The sequence below is a fragment of the Mustela putorius genome, unplaced genomic scaffold, assembly GCF_011764305.1.
Source record: "Mustela putorius furo isolate JIRA1106 unplaced genomic scaffold, ASM1176430v1.1 tig00000596_pilon_pilon_pilon, whole genome shotgun sequence".
In the NCBI taxonomy this organism is placed as follows: Eukaryota; Metazoa; Chordata; class Mammalia; order Carnivora; family Mustelidae; genus Mustela; species Mustela putorius.
In genome coordinates, this window is record NW_025421428.1 from 3,176,064 (window position 1) to 3,192,726 (window position 16,663).

Sequence of the window (16,663 nt, forward strand, 5' to 3'; positions counted from 1 at the left end):
TAGACTGAATGTGTTTTTATAGGCAACCAATTAGCAGATTAATGAACCATTGAACCTTCTTTACTAAAAACGAATATTCAAGAAAGATGAATCCCAAATGCATCCTCTTATACTGACCAACGTAACTAAGTACAAATGAAGTCATTAGCATGCTGTGCTGTGTGTCAAGAAAACAAGCCCTCCCCCGCCCCGAGCCCTGGCCCCCTGGCAAACACAGATAAATGATTGTGCACTGCGCGATGATACCGTTAGGTGAGAACTTTGGTTCATGCAGTCGGCTGCCAGAAAGGTTGCACTGAAAACCCGCAGCCCTGGCACCCAAAGTCAGTCAGCGGTGGTCAGCTCGTGGCGTCAGCCGTGCTCCTTCCACAACACCAGGTGAATACTGTGGTCAGGCATGCTGGTGGCAAACACCAAGCCCGTGTCATTGTGCCCATCCAATCCATTGAGCCAGGACGCTTCGCCTGCCAGGAAGCTCGAGCCTCTCTTTGATTTCCGGTACTCTGGCAGAGGCCAGCGGCTAATCAGGCTCTCTGTCCGCAAGTCCATGATGTACAGGTAGCGGTTGTCAAACAGCAGGGCAAAGATATCTCCAAAGCCAAGTAAGGCCAAGTTTGCTATCTCAGGAGTCTTGATGACCCTACAAAGACAAGAGTTAGGAGATATGAATCAGAAGGCAATATTACTTCTGTTTCTGCCACTGTAATCTTTTCTGGAGACACAGAAAGACAATGCAAAATTCAAGAAAATTTAGAGAGTTAAATTAAAGTTTTGCATAAAAAAGAAGAGACAAAATACGGAGCTTCCTTAAGAAAGGGCGGGGGAAGAACCCTTCACAATGACACGGTAACATAGGCATGTAAGGGGAAAGGCAGCATCTGATGAAAATTTACGGAAGCACAAAATGCCCACCCAGATTATCTCACTTAACATCTCATTTCCAAGATGTAAAAACTGAAGTCTAGCTGAGGTACATACTTTGCCTAAGGATTCATAACTGGTCAGTTACCAGTAAGAACTGGGGTGCAATCACCTTCATGACTAGGTAAAAAGATGGATTCATCAAATCCTAGAATACCATCAGCCTCTTAAAGCCTGGAATAAAGACTGGAAACCAAGGGACTCACGTGCTACTCTATTCAGCAGGTAGCAAACTATAAAAACAGTAGAGGCTGGGGACGCCTGGGTGGCTCAGAGGGTTAAGCCTCTGCCTTCGGCTCGGGGCATGATCCCAGGGTCCGGGAATCGAGCCCCACATCGGGCTCTCTGCTCAGCGGCGAGCCTGCTTCCTCCTCTCTCTCTCTCTGCCTACTTGTGATCTCTGTCTGTCACATAAATAAATAAATAAAATCTTTAAAAAAGAAAAAAAAACAGTAGAGGCTGAAAGATTAGTTTTCCTAAATAATCCAGAAACATTAATAATAAATGCTTCAGAAGTTGTTAGAGACAACTCAGGGAGTGGGAGGGCAGACAACCTTCACCTTCCCCAAATGCTGGTGACAAAGGCACAGAGTGGGAGCGATCCCGCCAAACAGCAGCATAAATGAAAAACAAAAAATCATCGTCTGTTGTCTGCACACTTAAGTCTTTTGTGAGCACGCTTAGATAATTTGGAGGCACTAAGAAAAGAGCTATGAGAGAAGGATATGCAAATTCTGCTCTGGGAAAATCAGTTTGGGCCCCATGAGAGGTCAATTAACTTGACTGGCAACAAGGACACGACTGTCCAAGAGGTCAACCAGAAACGGCAGGGCCTGGTAACCAGGACAAATAAGGAGCAGGTGAAGGAGATCAGCTGAGAGGGAGAGAAACAGAATTTGCAGGAACAAATAGCTGGTCACCACCTGTAAATATGAAATGAAGGATGTGTAAGGCCAGACATGCTGAGCTCTAGAAGAGAGAATTCAGTCCACGTCAGAGAGTCACAGCTAAGCAGACTTCACCTGACATTAGGAAGGGAAAGGGATTCTGTCATGAAGAAGACCTGTCCCTCACTCACTCTGTCCCAAACCGAACTTGCTGGCCAAACCTGTTTCTCCTTCTTACTTCCTGGCTTGCTCCTTCACCCAGTTACTCAAGCTAGGAAACATGGCAACCATCCAACTCTCCTCCTTATTCAAGCCACAAATTCAATCACCACCATCTATTGATTTTACCTCTTAAATTCTCTCCTACTTTATTCACTATTATCTCAATTGTGACGACTCTGATCCAAGATGTCATCTTTTGCCTGCAGGGCTGCTGACAATTCCAATTGGTCTCACCACATCTACTCTTGGCCCCTTTCAGTCAATCTCACCTTAAAAATCTAATCCTAGGGGCACCTGGGTGGTTCAGTGGGTTAAAGCCTCTGCCTTCGGCTCAAGTCATGATCTCAGGGTCCTGGGATCGAGCCCTGCATCAGGCTCTCTGCTCAGTGGGGAGCCTGCTTTCTCCTCTCTCTCTGCCTGCCTCTCTGCCTACTTGTGATCTCTGTCAAATAAATAAATAAAAATCTAAAAAAAAAAAAAAAGTTAAAAAAAAATCTAATCCTATTACCACCTCATTTAACTTCAAACCCTTTGAGGGCTCTCTACTGCTCATGCATCTCCAGCACCAGGCTCCTTCAGTCTCAGGGCCTTTGAACAGACTGGTTTCTTGGTCTCCAATGCTCCTTACTGCACGCCCACTGCCGGGTAATGCAGATACTCGTCCTTCAGAGCTAAGCCCAAGCCTCTTCTTCAAAGAAGCTTTCCCTTATTCCTCAGCTACGTGAGGTCTTGAAGTACTTACTCCATACAGTGTGGCCCTTAGTCCAACCATGAAAACATCTCTAGGTAACTAGCTATTTAATATCAATCTTCCCTCCTGTGGGAATTTCCACCAGTGTGGTGAGTATTTCTGCAGGCTCCCATGTAGATCCTGATGCCTAAAACATAGGCAGTGCTCAGTAACCATCTGCAGCACATAATGAATGCAGCCGTGGAGCAATGAACACCGGCAAATGAAAATGCCTACAAAGCAAATCCAAAGGAAACTAGGAAAACAGCAAGAAAGTCTAGTAAGCCCCACATCACCAATGCAAAGCAGGAAATAACCAGAAACTTAGATAACTGGGTGGCTGGGGATAGGAGCACCGACTCCAAAGACTGAAGCACATGTATGTTGCAGAGAATGCAGGTCCTGACAGGCTCACAGCCCCTTTAACTCTGATTACTTTAGAACTGTAAACACACATCCCTGCCCTGTAGTCTGGGCCCTTGAACTTAAATAACCCTGCTTGCTGTACCAAGAGAACTCAGCTCCAGAGATTGCGTCATAGCGTCGATTTACTGAGCAACAGGCGACCATTCGTGCTTTGCTTCTTCTCAGTCAGCTTCAAAGCGTCAGCAGCCCGATCCGATCTTAGCAACTGATGCCAAAGGAGTTGCACTATGATTTCAAAAGAGGCCGGTTTATTTGTGTTGTGGCAGGTGGGGAGGAGGCAAGAGATAAAACGGCCCACCTTCCAAGAAATCTGAATCTAACACTTCTTAGCGGCAAACAATTCTGCAGCTTTATTGCTCAAAGCTAGTGTATCCGAATCCCCAAATTAACACAACTTTCATCTGGGCCTCTGGACTCTGTACATGCCACTCAGAGTGCAAAAAATACATACACAAGAAAGGCAAATGCAGGATCAAATTAAAACCCTTAGAAACTCAAAGCATTAAAAAGATGATGATACCTCTATTCCACCCTACTTCTCCATCCCTCCCATCCAAGTCTTAACTGAAAACAAAAACAACACAGCATGCCTGGGTGGCTCAAGTGGTTAAACGTCTGCCTTCGGCTCAGGTCACGATCCTGGAGTCCTGGAATCAAGCTCTGCATCAGGCACACTGCTCAGGCAGGAGTCTGCTTCTCCCTCTCCCTCTCACCCAGCTCATGCTCTCTCTCTCTAATAAATACAATCTTTAAAAACAAAAATGATACTAAACTGTAAAAGATCTGATTTTCCCACAGTAACTACTTGGACTTGAAATTCCTTCAGAAGTTCCTTCTCTCTGGCTTGCTGGTACTTTAAGCATATGCCTGCTAGATGATGCCAGGATGGTGGACAGAGAGACAGACAGATGGTGGATGGATGGATGGATGGATGGTGGAGGGCTAGGGTGAGCTGTGTGGGATGCTGGCCAAGGCCCATACCCACTCTTGCTTCATTTCCCCCATCTATAGAATGAAACACTTAGACTAATGTTCTCTGGCACCTGTTCCAGTCTTTTTTTCTCGAAGCGTAATTATCAATCATTTCTAGAAATGATTCTGACAGTTTGGAATCCTAATTGGTTAGAAATGTAAGTCTGATTCCAGGAAGATATAAAAGGGGTTATAACTGTATGACCAGAGAGGCAGGGCCTGCCAAAGTCCTGCAGGCTAGTGTGACAGATCCCATACAGCTGACCTCAAACAGTCACGCACAAAAACAATGACGAGTACATTCAATTTTCTGTACTACTCCAAGTCAGCATTTTCTGAACCATGCCGCAGAACACTAATTCTGGGAGCTGGTAATAGGTGCTCCTTAAAAGAAAGGTTCTGTGTACAGTGAGTGTGAGGCACAGTAGGTTAAACGAGCTCAAGCAGGCTTCTTCATGCAGGACTTCTCAGAGCTGTCAGTAATACCAATCCCCCAGGTCCTGTGCTTGGTCCTCACAGGTACTTCATCTCATCTTCACTTTCCAGATCAGGAAACTGAACTAAAGGTTAACTGAAATGTTAAGAAACTTATATAAAATCCTCCAACTTACAGGAGGTGATGCTGGGTTTTAAATCAAGGATTATCACCAAAATAATTTCTCTCTTTTTGGAGAGAGAGAGAGAGAGAGCATGCATGCCTGAGGCGGGGGTGGGGTGTGTGTAGGGGCAGAGGGAAAGGGGGAGAGAATCCCTAAGCAGGCCCCATGCACAGAGTGGAGTCTGACATGGGACTTGATCTCACAACCCTGAGATCATGACTTGAGCCAAAATCAAGAGCTGGGATGCTTAACCAACTGAGCCACTCAGGTGTTCCACCAAAGTGTTCTCTTAGTCACATACAGCACCAGCTTCCATTAGCTTCCAACATGCTTACAGATACCATCAATCTCCAAGAAGGGTCTAAGGTTATGCAGGAAATCACAAAATTATTTGGCCATGGACCTGTTCTTATTTATTTCTTTGGAGAGAAATCCTATAAGTTTTATTTTTCTCTAAATACTTCTGTCTTTCTACTAGTCAACAGAAGGCAACTTGATCCCTCAATGCAGAATTCCACTGAAGAGGAAGCAAAACTTAAAATATCAGAACCATACCTGAGAACATACAGATGGCCAAAGGACACATGAAAAATGTACAACATCACTCATCGTCAGGGAAATGCAAACCAAAACCATGATGAGGAGTGCCTGGGTGGGTCAGTGCATTAAGCACCTGCCTTTAACTCAAGTCACGATCCCAGGGTCCTGAGATCAACTCCTGCATTGGGCTCCCTGCTCAGCGGGGAGTCTGCTTCTCTCTCCCTGCTCATGCTCACTTGCTGTCTCTCAAATAAATAAAATCTAAACCAAGAACAAAAAACCATGATGAGGTACCACCTCGTACCTGTCAGAATGGCTAAAATCAAAAACATAAGAAATAACAAGAGTTGACAAGGATGTGGAGAAAACGGAACCCTCCTGCACTGCTGGTGGGAATGCAAACTGGTGCAGCCATTGTGGAAAATAGTATGGAGGTTCCTCAGAAAATTAAAAATACAGAACTACCTTACAATCCAGTAACTGCACTACTAGGTATTTACCCAAAGAATAGAAAACACTAATTCAAAGGGATACACGCATCCTGGTGGTTTTACTGCAGCAGTTATTAACAACAGCCAAGATATGGAAGCAGCCCAAGTGTCCATCAACAGATGAATAAAGATGTGGTGTATGTATGTATGTACAGTGTATGCTGAATCACTATATTGTACACCTGACACTAATATAACACTACAGTGGTAACTATACTGGAATTAAAATAAGAAAATAAATATATCATTATTTCACTAAATACACATTATCTGTCTAAAACCTTAAAAAAATTTTTTTTTAAATATATCAGAACTAGGGACCTGAAAGATCTCTTCATCCAAACCCCTCATTTTCCTGAAAAGCACTTTGTTTGTTTGTTTGTTTGCTTGTTTGTTTTGGTGGGCAGCAAAGTTTATTGAGGGCTAGTATAAAGCTCCCAAAGAGGGAGGGGACAGAAGAGGGTTGCCCAGCAGGTTTAATTCTGCAAGGGGAAGTGACATAGTAAGGGGACAGATCAAAACTTAGGTCTTCTAGACTCTAGCATAAAACTCTATATGCCTCTAAAATATTTTTTATGTGTGTGATTTTCAGCATATAACTGTTTATGACATTTCCAGATTCAAGCTATTGACTAGTTCATCCAATATTTAGTTTTGTCTTTAATATTAAACCACAACAAAAAGATAAACGGGAATATTCTGTCAAAGGGAAGGCTCAGAAAAACATTACCTGAGAATATCATAACTGGCGAAGTCCCACTGGTAGAGACCCAGTGCCGAACTACAGACAATGTATTTGCCATCAAAATGAAGTCTTGGCTGCAGGCAGATACTCCTATCCTCGGAGACAGACAATGTCTTCAAGCACTTGCAGTTGATTTCTCTCCCAATTGGCCAAATCTACAGATTAAAGAAAATAAGGAACGATGACAGATCACATCACCATAGAAAAACCTGTCCTTAAACAATGTGATTTGCATTTGCCGAAGCCAGATAAAAAGTGAAGTAAATCGGAAAGACCACAGGTTTTATAGTTCAAGCTCTGATGCTACATGTATGCACTGTGTGTCCTTGGGTAAGATACTTAACCTCTCTGAATCTCAGTTCCCACAATGAAGACACCTACCACTGGAATGGTTTAAAAAATGCAGTAAGAACAGATGTGAGAGTGCTCCGTCAACTTTTTGCAAATTGTTTTTTTTTTTTTAAACACAAATAGATTTTTATGTTTTCATAGTTTAGATCTAAGAATTAGAAGGGTATGAGATATGGGTCTTAAGAAAACAGAATGTGAAGATAAGTTTTTGTGGATCTTTTTTTCTTCATTTACAAATCAGGGGTAGAAATTGCCTCATACATACAGGACTCCCGGGTGGCTCAGGTGGTTAAGCGTCTGCCTTTGGCTCAGGTCATGATCCCAAGATCCTGGGATCAAGTCCTGCATCAGACTCCTTGTTCAGCCAGGAGCCTACTTCTCCCTCTAACTGCTGCTCCCCCTGCTTGTCCTTAGTCTCTCTTTCTCTCTCTGACAAATAAATAAATAAAATCTTTTTTTTTTTTTTTTTTAAAAGAAAGGTCTTCATACATAGAATGAGTAATTCTCTTCCCAAGAAGTTTAAGATGGCTATACTAAGCCATTCCTGCTTCCCTTGAAATATTCCCTCTGTGCTATTCCATTTTAATTTTCTTATATTTCCCAGTTTTTCTTTGATGAGGCAAATTAATGGAGGAGAAAACCTCACCTTGATCTCATATTTGTCCGCACTTAAGAGTATGTAGTCTCCAGGGCTGTGCAAAAGAGACTTGACTTTACACTTTTGCAAAACCACCTAGAAATATAAACATCCATGTTACAGAATGATCCTTTTAAAACTATTTCTATATCACTTTTTAAAAAATTAAAATATGAAAAAGAGCCTGAAATGAGATGGTATGCTACAAGAGCTAAGCTGTAATTCTATGATGTTAGCCTCTAGTTAGTACAAACAGATTCTCTATAATGTCAGCAGGATGTAAAATTGTCTAATGCTGGCGGCAGCATTTAATTTCTGCTTTACTCTGGAAGCAAATATTAGAAATGATTTTAAAAACTGTAAAATGTGACTTTATAACAAATGAGAGGAATAGGAAAGAAAACAGCCCATAGACCTAAAAGCAAATACAAATGATTTGTTTTCCTGAGCAGATGCATTATAATGGAAAAAGCACTGGACTTGGGACCAGAATCTGCCATATCCTGACTCTGTAACCTTGGGCAAGACCAGCCAGCATCTTTGTTTCTCAATTTCCTCATCTTTAAAATAGGGGATGAGGCATTTATTATATCTCATAACTGAAATGAAAATGAAATAAAACAGTTAAATGAGTATGATGATGTAATAAAAGCTAACATTTCACTAGCCCTTCGGATAGTCTGTAAACATTTAGTGGCTAGTTATTTTTGTAGTAAGTCAGCATCAAGTGAGAGGGAGGCCAAGCTCACTTCTTCAGTAGTCTGTGCTCCCGATTCAGCTGAAACTGACAGACCTACTACACCCAGATGCCCTGCTGGGTCCTGTCCCATCATCTCTTTCAGAATTCACAGGAACATTTACCAGATGAAACTCAGGCCCTACAGGGAGAAGTGACTTGCCTTAAGACATCACACAGTCAGCATCCTGGTCCCAAGTCCAGTGTTTTTAACAAAACACGAGATTGTCTTATGTAACTTTTCCATTTAAATAGTCAATGTAAAAAAAAAAAAGAGAGAGAGAGAGAGAGAGAGCGATGCTTAAATAGTCAATGTACCCAATACAGAACTGTGGTAAAAGATACATAACATAAAATGTACGATTCTCAATCAAACAGTTTAGTAATGTTACTGATCTTCTCACAAACCACCCTTTTAGCTCTGCCTATTTCAGAAAAACACATTCATCTACCTGACCTAAAACCCACTGGGTAGCTCTAATTCCTCCTTCTTTGTTACCTATGAGTCAGTAAGTTCGGCTGCCTTTCCCTTAAAGACATATCCTTCATGTGTGCTCTTTTCTTTCTTCACTGCTACATGGGTCCATGCCACAGGTATCTTTTGCTTAGATTACTGCAAAAGCCTACTTGGCCTCCCTGGGTCTGTTTGTGTCCCAACTCCAATCCATTTTTTACTTAGCAGTTATTTTCTTAAAAACATAAATCACAGTTTCCTGCTGAGAACGCTCAATTGTTTCCTACTACACGTACGACACCCAAATCCTTAACACGCCCAAGGCAGGCCTACACGATGGCCACCTCTTCCACACCACCCCAACCATAGCACAGCTCCACTGGCCTTCAGACCAACAAATGTTCTAGGATCTTTCCCACGCCAGGGCCTGGGCACATACCACGTACTCTGAAACACTGCACTTTATTCTTTATCTAGCTACCTCCAATTTCTTCTTCATGTTTTGCCCCTTCTCAAGAAGCTCTCCCTGAATGAATTGGGTACCTTCTAGACATTTTCACAGAGCACTGCACTTTGCTTTCATAGCACTTAACACCATTTGTAACTGCACATTTATTTGTGAAATTACTGTTTAATAACTATCTCTCCTACTGGGCTAATAATGTCTGTGTCAAGCCCAAGTCTGTTTTGCTCACTCCTCTATCTGCTATCCCAGACAGGAAGGAACGGGAAGCTCAGGAAAAGTGTTTCTATATGACATTTCCATGACTAATACTGCATTTGATCCTCGTAATCACCTTTTTTTGAAAATAAGAAAACACAATATTCTTTTAAAAATCCTATACATTTTTCTTTATCCCATTTCTTACAACTATTATTTTTTCAAGATGAAAACTGCTTTCGTGATTCAAAAAGATACATGTTTATCCTAAAAGGAAAAATAGCACCTACAATTCCATAAGTGATAATAACCTGTAACATTCTGGTGCATAACACACTTATTCAGAAATTGTTATCATACTCTACAATGTAGTTTTTTGTCCATGACCTGTTTTATTTGTTCCCTCCACCCACCAAATACACTGTGGGCATTTTTCTGTGCCCGTGAGTCATTCATTTGTTCAACTATTTACCAAGTGTCCCTTACTTGGCTGGTCGCTAATGCAGGCCATCGTGCATTGTGGATACATCTGTTCCATTTTAGGGCTCACCTACCAATTAACAAGACAGCACCTACCATCCTCCACCCCATCCACAGCTCCCTCACCCCTACAAAACCTGATGTCAAGGAGAGTTCTTCTGTAAGTCTTCCTACCTTGGTGACCCATTCCGTGTGCCCGGTGAGTGTGTTCAGGCATGTCCCAGCAGATAGAGCCCATACTTTCACAGTGAAGTCTGCAGAGCCACTCACCAAGATATCCAGTTCATCATTGTAGTCAACGCTAAACACTAGTATATATAACATACACAAAGTTAAAACATGCCCCTGTGAGGGTCTTTTGTAACAGAGTTCAATCGTGTTCACTCTCCTTGCTGACCAACTGTGTAATTCTCAGCCAGAGATACTGTAAGAATGGCGCTATTCAACTAAGATTTTATGATAAAAAATATATTCATTTCAAAATTCTTGTTATTATTACAGCTTATTCTTCTAGGGATGGAGCATCCCTGGAATGACACAACCTCTTATCCTTGTACTAGCTTCGAAGTGAGAGGTAACACCAGTGCTGGAGATAACGGCATTCCCACTCAGCCTTGCCTGCCTGACACACCACAAAACCAATCCAGCTCATGCAGGGAAAAAACAACATAGGTGGCCCTGTTCAGATTTGCCCTATTCTTCACAATGAGACAAAATGTCAAGAACAATACCCATGACCAAGAAAAGCCAGTGTAATGAGAAAAACAAAACACACATAAGGATCTCAAAGGTGAGACTAAGCCCTTCTCTCCAACTCTCTGAATTTCTTGAGGGGTGTACCCCCAGCACCTAAAACAGTGCCTGAGTATAGCAAATACTCAAACATTTGTTTTTAAATGCCTGCCAGACTCTCTAAAGGAACATTGGGGACCCAGAGATATACACTGGGCTTTTCCGTAAGGAACTCAGTCTAAGGGTAAAGGAGAAGTCCAAAAAATTTAAATGTTTACCTCTTGCTAGGGAAACACCAAGGAGAATGACTAACTCTGCCCAAAGGTATCAGAGAGGACTTCAGGGAGGAGGCGATATTGGAGATGGCCCTGAAGGATGAGTAGAGTTTATCAAGGAAAGAGAATATTGCAGGTAGAAGGAACAGCAAAGGCATGGAGTTAGGAAAAGCCATAGCAATGTCCAGGGAACAGCAAAGACGAAATTTTTTAGAGCAGAGGTCGTGAAGTTGATCAGGTATAAAATCACCTGGAATGTACATCCTGACATATGGAACGGTATACTGAATTTAATATATACCATGCTAAATCATGTATCTTCCAATATTAATTTCTGTAACAAGCAAGTGGTAACAAATTGAGGGAAAATGTTTAAGATGACAAACAAAAATAGGGAAAAAATTGTTTTCAGCAAAATAGCTAGGTTCACTTCAAAGTATTACTGAGCACCAGACACAATAAAAGGAACTCAGGACCTAAGGGTGAATAAGACAGGCAGGGTCCCTGTCCTTCTGGCATGTATAGCCTGGCGGGGAACTGGATCACCATACTCATTTGTATGGTGAGTGTTATGACAAAATTCAGGTTATTGGGAAACCTACAGTAGAAGGGAGTCCAAGAAGACTGCTCATAAAACGGGATGCTGAAGATCATAGACTATGACTCTCCAGGGCTGAGGCAGTGAGTAAATGGAGAAAAGGAAGAAGGGAGCTGATGCACAAGAAGATGGGAAACAGCTCAACAGGATTTCTGCACAAAGCTCCAAAATACAATGCAGCAGAGATTAGCAGCTCAGGTCTCAAGGCTATACTCAAATGACCAGTTTCTACACACTAGGCCACTATAAAACTACTAGGAATACTCAGGTATCTGTTTATCTTATCTCTAGACACTGGTTTATTTTAATCAATTGTCAACCAAGATCCAACTCAACATAGTATGTGTAGATTATACAATCTGAGAACTACTGTCACTCCAAAGGATTTTCAGCCCTGATTCTACAAACAGAGTAGACTGAATTTACAAGTGTAGGACTTGCTCAATTTGGAGGTAAGGAATCTGACAAAAGCAAAATGAACTGACTGTTCAACACGGTATAAATGAAATACGTCAAGGAATACCACCCCCTCCCAGCACAAGGGTACACAGAAGAGTTTTGAAATACACCACGGAAAAGCAAAATTCAGGAAAAAATTCCAAATAGGAATGCCTTAAGTAAAGGGATTAATGGCTATGACTAAGAAATAATAGGAGGGAAAGGCAGGTTAAGTTAAAAAAACAAAAAGAAAACAAAACAGGATCACATTCTTGGCTCCTGGTTTTAAGGAATGAGAGGTTAAATTAACTGTAGAAATCCCTGAAAAAGGGCAACCCACCCGCCCCTGTGTGCCCCCGGAAGTGCTGGGTCCTGGCTCCGGAACTCCACTCCCAGCAGGCCACAGTGTTGTCAAAGGAGCCTGTCACAAGCTTCTGCTCATCAAATTTCACTGCTGCACAAGTGTGGGTCTGGATGCCATAAACACACTGTCCTGTGCTCACATCCCACAGTTTTGCAGACAAGTCATCTGACCCTTCAAGAGAAAAACAGGGAAGTTAGTAAGAAACCAAACACTAAAGAAGGAAAATCTATCCCCAAACCATGGTATTCTTCAAGCAGAACCTCATGATCCCCTCCTTCTAGCATTTCCACTTAATAGCTGAAAAAAGCAAAGCATGGGGAGGGTAATAACTCACTCAGGGTCACCAAAATGGTGTGAACAGCACAGGGACTAAATGCAGGCTTTCTGGTTTAGTCCTCTTTCCTTAATTTTCCAGGTGACAGAGGAGTACTAGACAAAGCATCCCTTGGGCTTGCACTTGCAAAATTTCATATACCTTTGACTATCACGAGCTTTCTGATTTGAGCTTGAAATGATGAGTATTACCTACGATTGCACGTATACATTTGTATGCCTACCCATGACCCAACAACTCTGAGCGAATAAAGAATGCTGAAGAGTAAACCTGTGTGCCGGAATATATTCTACCCTAAGATAAGTCAAAGATAAGCCACAGATCACAGGCTAACTTCTGCAAAAGCTAACTGCTATTTCCTTAAGCCATCCTGAAATCTGTAAAGGAACCTCTAAGAAAACCATGGATAAATTATTCCCACACATTCACAACTCAACAATTAGCCTATAAAGCGTCTCAAGATTCTGCAGAAAAAAAGTGAGTTTTATCTCCGCATCTGATCAAATTATACTGATCATGATGATAATTCAGGATTAGCTTTATGTTTAAAAGTCTAATGATTAAATCAGCCTCACAAACTTACCTTTATAACAAAAAAGTAGTAATAAGAATTGTTAAAGACATTTTGAAAATAAAAAAATACACTCACAAGGACACAGTATGCAGGAAAGCACTGAATCACTGGCTTTGGAAAAGATGAAATGACTAAATAAAACTGGCCACAATTCTACCTTTAAGGTTGGTAGAAAGCCACTGTTTCACACAATGAAAAAAATAACACTTATGAAAAGGGTAGAGCATGAAATTCAACCTGGACAAACGCCAGGAGAACACACGGAAATGAAGACTGTACTTGCTGTCACTCTAGGTATTTACAGACCCAGTTTCCTTTTTATAAAACTAGAGATGGGACGTGGTTGGTGCTCCTCAATAGTCATATGGGGCATCAGAATCATCTGGGGAGGGGCACTGGGCTGGCTCAGTAGGTAAAGCATGAGACTCTTGATCTTGGGGTGTGGGTTCAAGCCCCATGTTGGGTGTACAGATTACTTAAAAATAAAATCTTTGGAAACAGCACTGTCCAACAGAAACAAAATACGAACCACAGAAGTAATTCAGATATGTAATTTAAAATTTTCTATTATTTACTTTAAAAAGTAAAAAATATATATAATTTCATTAGCCCAATGTATCAAAAATAAAATTTCAACACGTAACCAATATAAAAAATAAAATATTTTATATTCTAAATCCATTGAGTATTTCCCATTTCACATCTCAGTTTGGACTAGTGCCATCTCAAGAGCTCAAAAGCCTTATGTGGCCTATAGCTACTATACTGGACAGTATGTCTAGATAATCTCAATTATACAACACTTAAGAATGGTTAAAATGATAAATCTAAATGTTCCATAAATGTGTCATAGGAAGTGGAATGACTGGATCCTCAATCTTGTGTCTATTTTACCACAACTTGATAAAAACAAAAAAAAATTATCCTAATTGTTTAAATTAGTTTATATAGGAAAATATTCAGTTTTACACCCTAAAGAAGTATCAGAGAAAATTAGCTTGATGTCAGTCCCATTTTACAGAGCTGCAAGTCTACTCTGTTGGGCCTTCAGGAGCCACTATTCTCCTCTCCTATTTAATTTTTATTTCAACCTCCCCTGTGGACTCCCATTTGCTGCACTGACTAGCAGCAGGTCATCAATGATGCAACCCAGAGATGAAAGGGGACTAAATAAATGAAGACTATTTTTCATTATATGAAAGAAAAAACAAGGCCTCTCTACTCAGGAAAGATGATGAAAACAATACTTTGATATAAAAAAGCACAGGGATGGGTATGTAACAAAAAGGTAAGCAGAAAATGGAGCTGTAACTCAAATGGAGTAGTAAACTACCGGATCAAGTGAAGTTTAAATATTTAACTGGTAGAATCAGATCTCAGCTCTCAGCTGCCTCTTGGGGGCATTTGACTCTGATGACTAAAATGTCCTTGAAACTCTTCACCATTCTGGTTCTGTACCTCTTCCCCCTCTAACTACGCTCTTCAAGGATCCATCCTAGGCTATATTCTTCTTCCTCTCCAACTCCTTTTAAAAAACCCCTGTTCTAGCCATAGCCATGACGTGGCTAACCCCTCAACCTTTTGCTCTTGCCCTGAGCTACTCCCGAAGCTCTGATGTTGCATTCCAGATACCTATGGGAATCTCCACTCACATCCAACTACGTTAAGTTCATCCCAAATTTAATTCCCTCTACCCTCTCTATTTCTTCATTTTCTGTTCTTGTTACTAGCACCACCAACTTCCCAGGTGTATATATAGCTAGAAATCCCAGTTATTTTTTAAATTAACCCTTTCCTCGCCACATACTCAATCCATTCCAAAATCCTGTCAATTCCATTTTAATGGTGGCTCTTCCATTTAACTGCTCCTTTAAAAAATCTCTATCCTTACTGTTCTATATCTAAATCTATCTACTCTGACCTAAACTGCAACACGCTAATACTTTCAAATTTTTATTTATTTTTTAAATTTCTTTTCAGTGTTCCAGAATTCATTGTTTATGCACCACACCCAGTGCTCCATGCAATCTGTGCCCTCCATAATACCCACCACCAGGCTCACCCAACGTCCCACCCCTCATCCCTCCAAAACCCTCAGATTGTTTTTCAGAGTCCACAGTCTCTCATTGTTCATCTCTACCCTAATACTTCAATTCAGAAACTCTAGTTCTGTTTACTCTTCCCTAAACCGCAATACTCTAATACTTTAATTTGGAAACTCTACATTTGTCAATGCCAGAGGTCTCAACAGAAGAAGTATCATCTCCTAAGGGAACATTTTAGAAATGTTTTTAGTGTGTTTTCAATTGTCACAATGATTTTGGGGCAGAGGGTAAGGGGCATTACTAGCCTCTGCCAGGCTAAGGCTGAAAATGCTAGACATCATGGACAGTACACGAAAAGAATTGTCTCGTATTTTGCATGACCTCTTAACGATTCTGCCCGATATTCCTAAGTAAAAAGCTTATCCTTAGTTGTCTGAGCCTCAGACCAGTTTTACAAAGCATGGAGTTTATTCTAAATTTTCAGAGTATATCAGGTAGATTGAGGAAAAATGTATTTTGCTTTCTTGGGGACTTTGCTAAGAGTTTTTTCACTGCTTGAGGTCATACCACTGATGGTACAAATACAACACACTGCACTTAGAGCCGTCATGTTCATGACAACAGTACATACACAGGTGCAAACATCTCATTACATTTCTGTCTTCTAGCACAGCTGGGCTTGAGCACAACATGTTTAATGTATATTATTCTAAAATTACTATCTTTTTATTTCTGCTCTGGATCAGCATTTAGGTATTACATTAACTTTCTGAAATACGTGCCAGTAAGTTATTTCTATGAATTTTAGTTTAAGGTAAGATAATATTACAAAATATTTTAAGAAGAGGACCTGGGTCTGATAGAAATAAGAAAAACTGGTCTACTTGAAGACAACTCTGATATTGGCCCTTTTTCAGCTCAGAAAACTTTCATATTTTTTTCTTCCTACTCACAGAAAACCGTCCAAACTCATGTTCCCAATATTTAAGGTTTTCATAATACACCTCAAGCCAATTCTTCAGCTTATATTCTAAGAATCTCACAGGGTCCCTACTTATATCCTGAGATCAGCTAAAATGAATGTTCTTTATTTTTCTCCTATAAGCTCCACACTTAGTCTTTTCCACACTTTTGCTAATGTTAATGCTGATCTTCCTACTGGAAAGCACTTATTCTCATCTCTCTAAAATCCGCCCACTTTCCAAGTGAAGGAAAGCACTGCTTCCTCTGAACAATTATATTTGTTCTCCTCATATAATTCAACTGTATCATTTGATAACACCTCTTTTATAGCTATTATTTTTCTTATTCAACTATAAGCCAAGGTAACACTACAGCAGCCTGCAGACTCAATATGACCCAACCAATATTTTTAAAATGTGAATAATACTTAAAAATCAGCACACTATAAAACAAACAAACAAACAAACACACTAAAAAAAATCAGAATA

The 16,663-nt window shown here is 40.8% G+C and overlaps 1 protein-coding gene across 2 annotated transcripts in view; it reads right to left on the bottom strand.

The window, feature by feature from the left end:
* The window catches only part of FBXW2 (F-box and WD repeat domain containing 2), a 24,671-nt gene continuing 8,008 nt past the window's right edge, over positions 1-16,663 (bottom strand). Inside the window, exons 4-8 of one of the 2 annotated variants that reach the window (XM_004775635.3) lie at positions 12,236-12,430; positions 10,027-10,160; positions 7,531-7,617; positions 6,519-6,688; positions 1-640 (exon numbers count right to left, since the gene is read on the bottom strand). In XM_004775635.3, coding sequence (XP_004775692.1) covers positions 352-640; positions 6,519-6,688; positions 7,531-7,617; positions 10,027-10,160; positions 12,236-12,430 — 875 coding nt within the window. In that variant the 3' untranslated portion in view covers positions 1-351. The remainder of the gene's footprint in view (positions 641-6,518; positions 6,689-7,530; positions 7,618-10,026; positions 10,161-12,235; positions 12,431-16,663) is intronic. The other variant, XM_045082320.1, reaches the window with a different exon arrangement.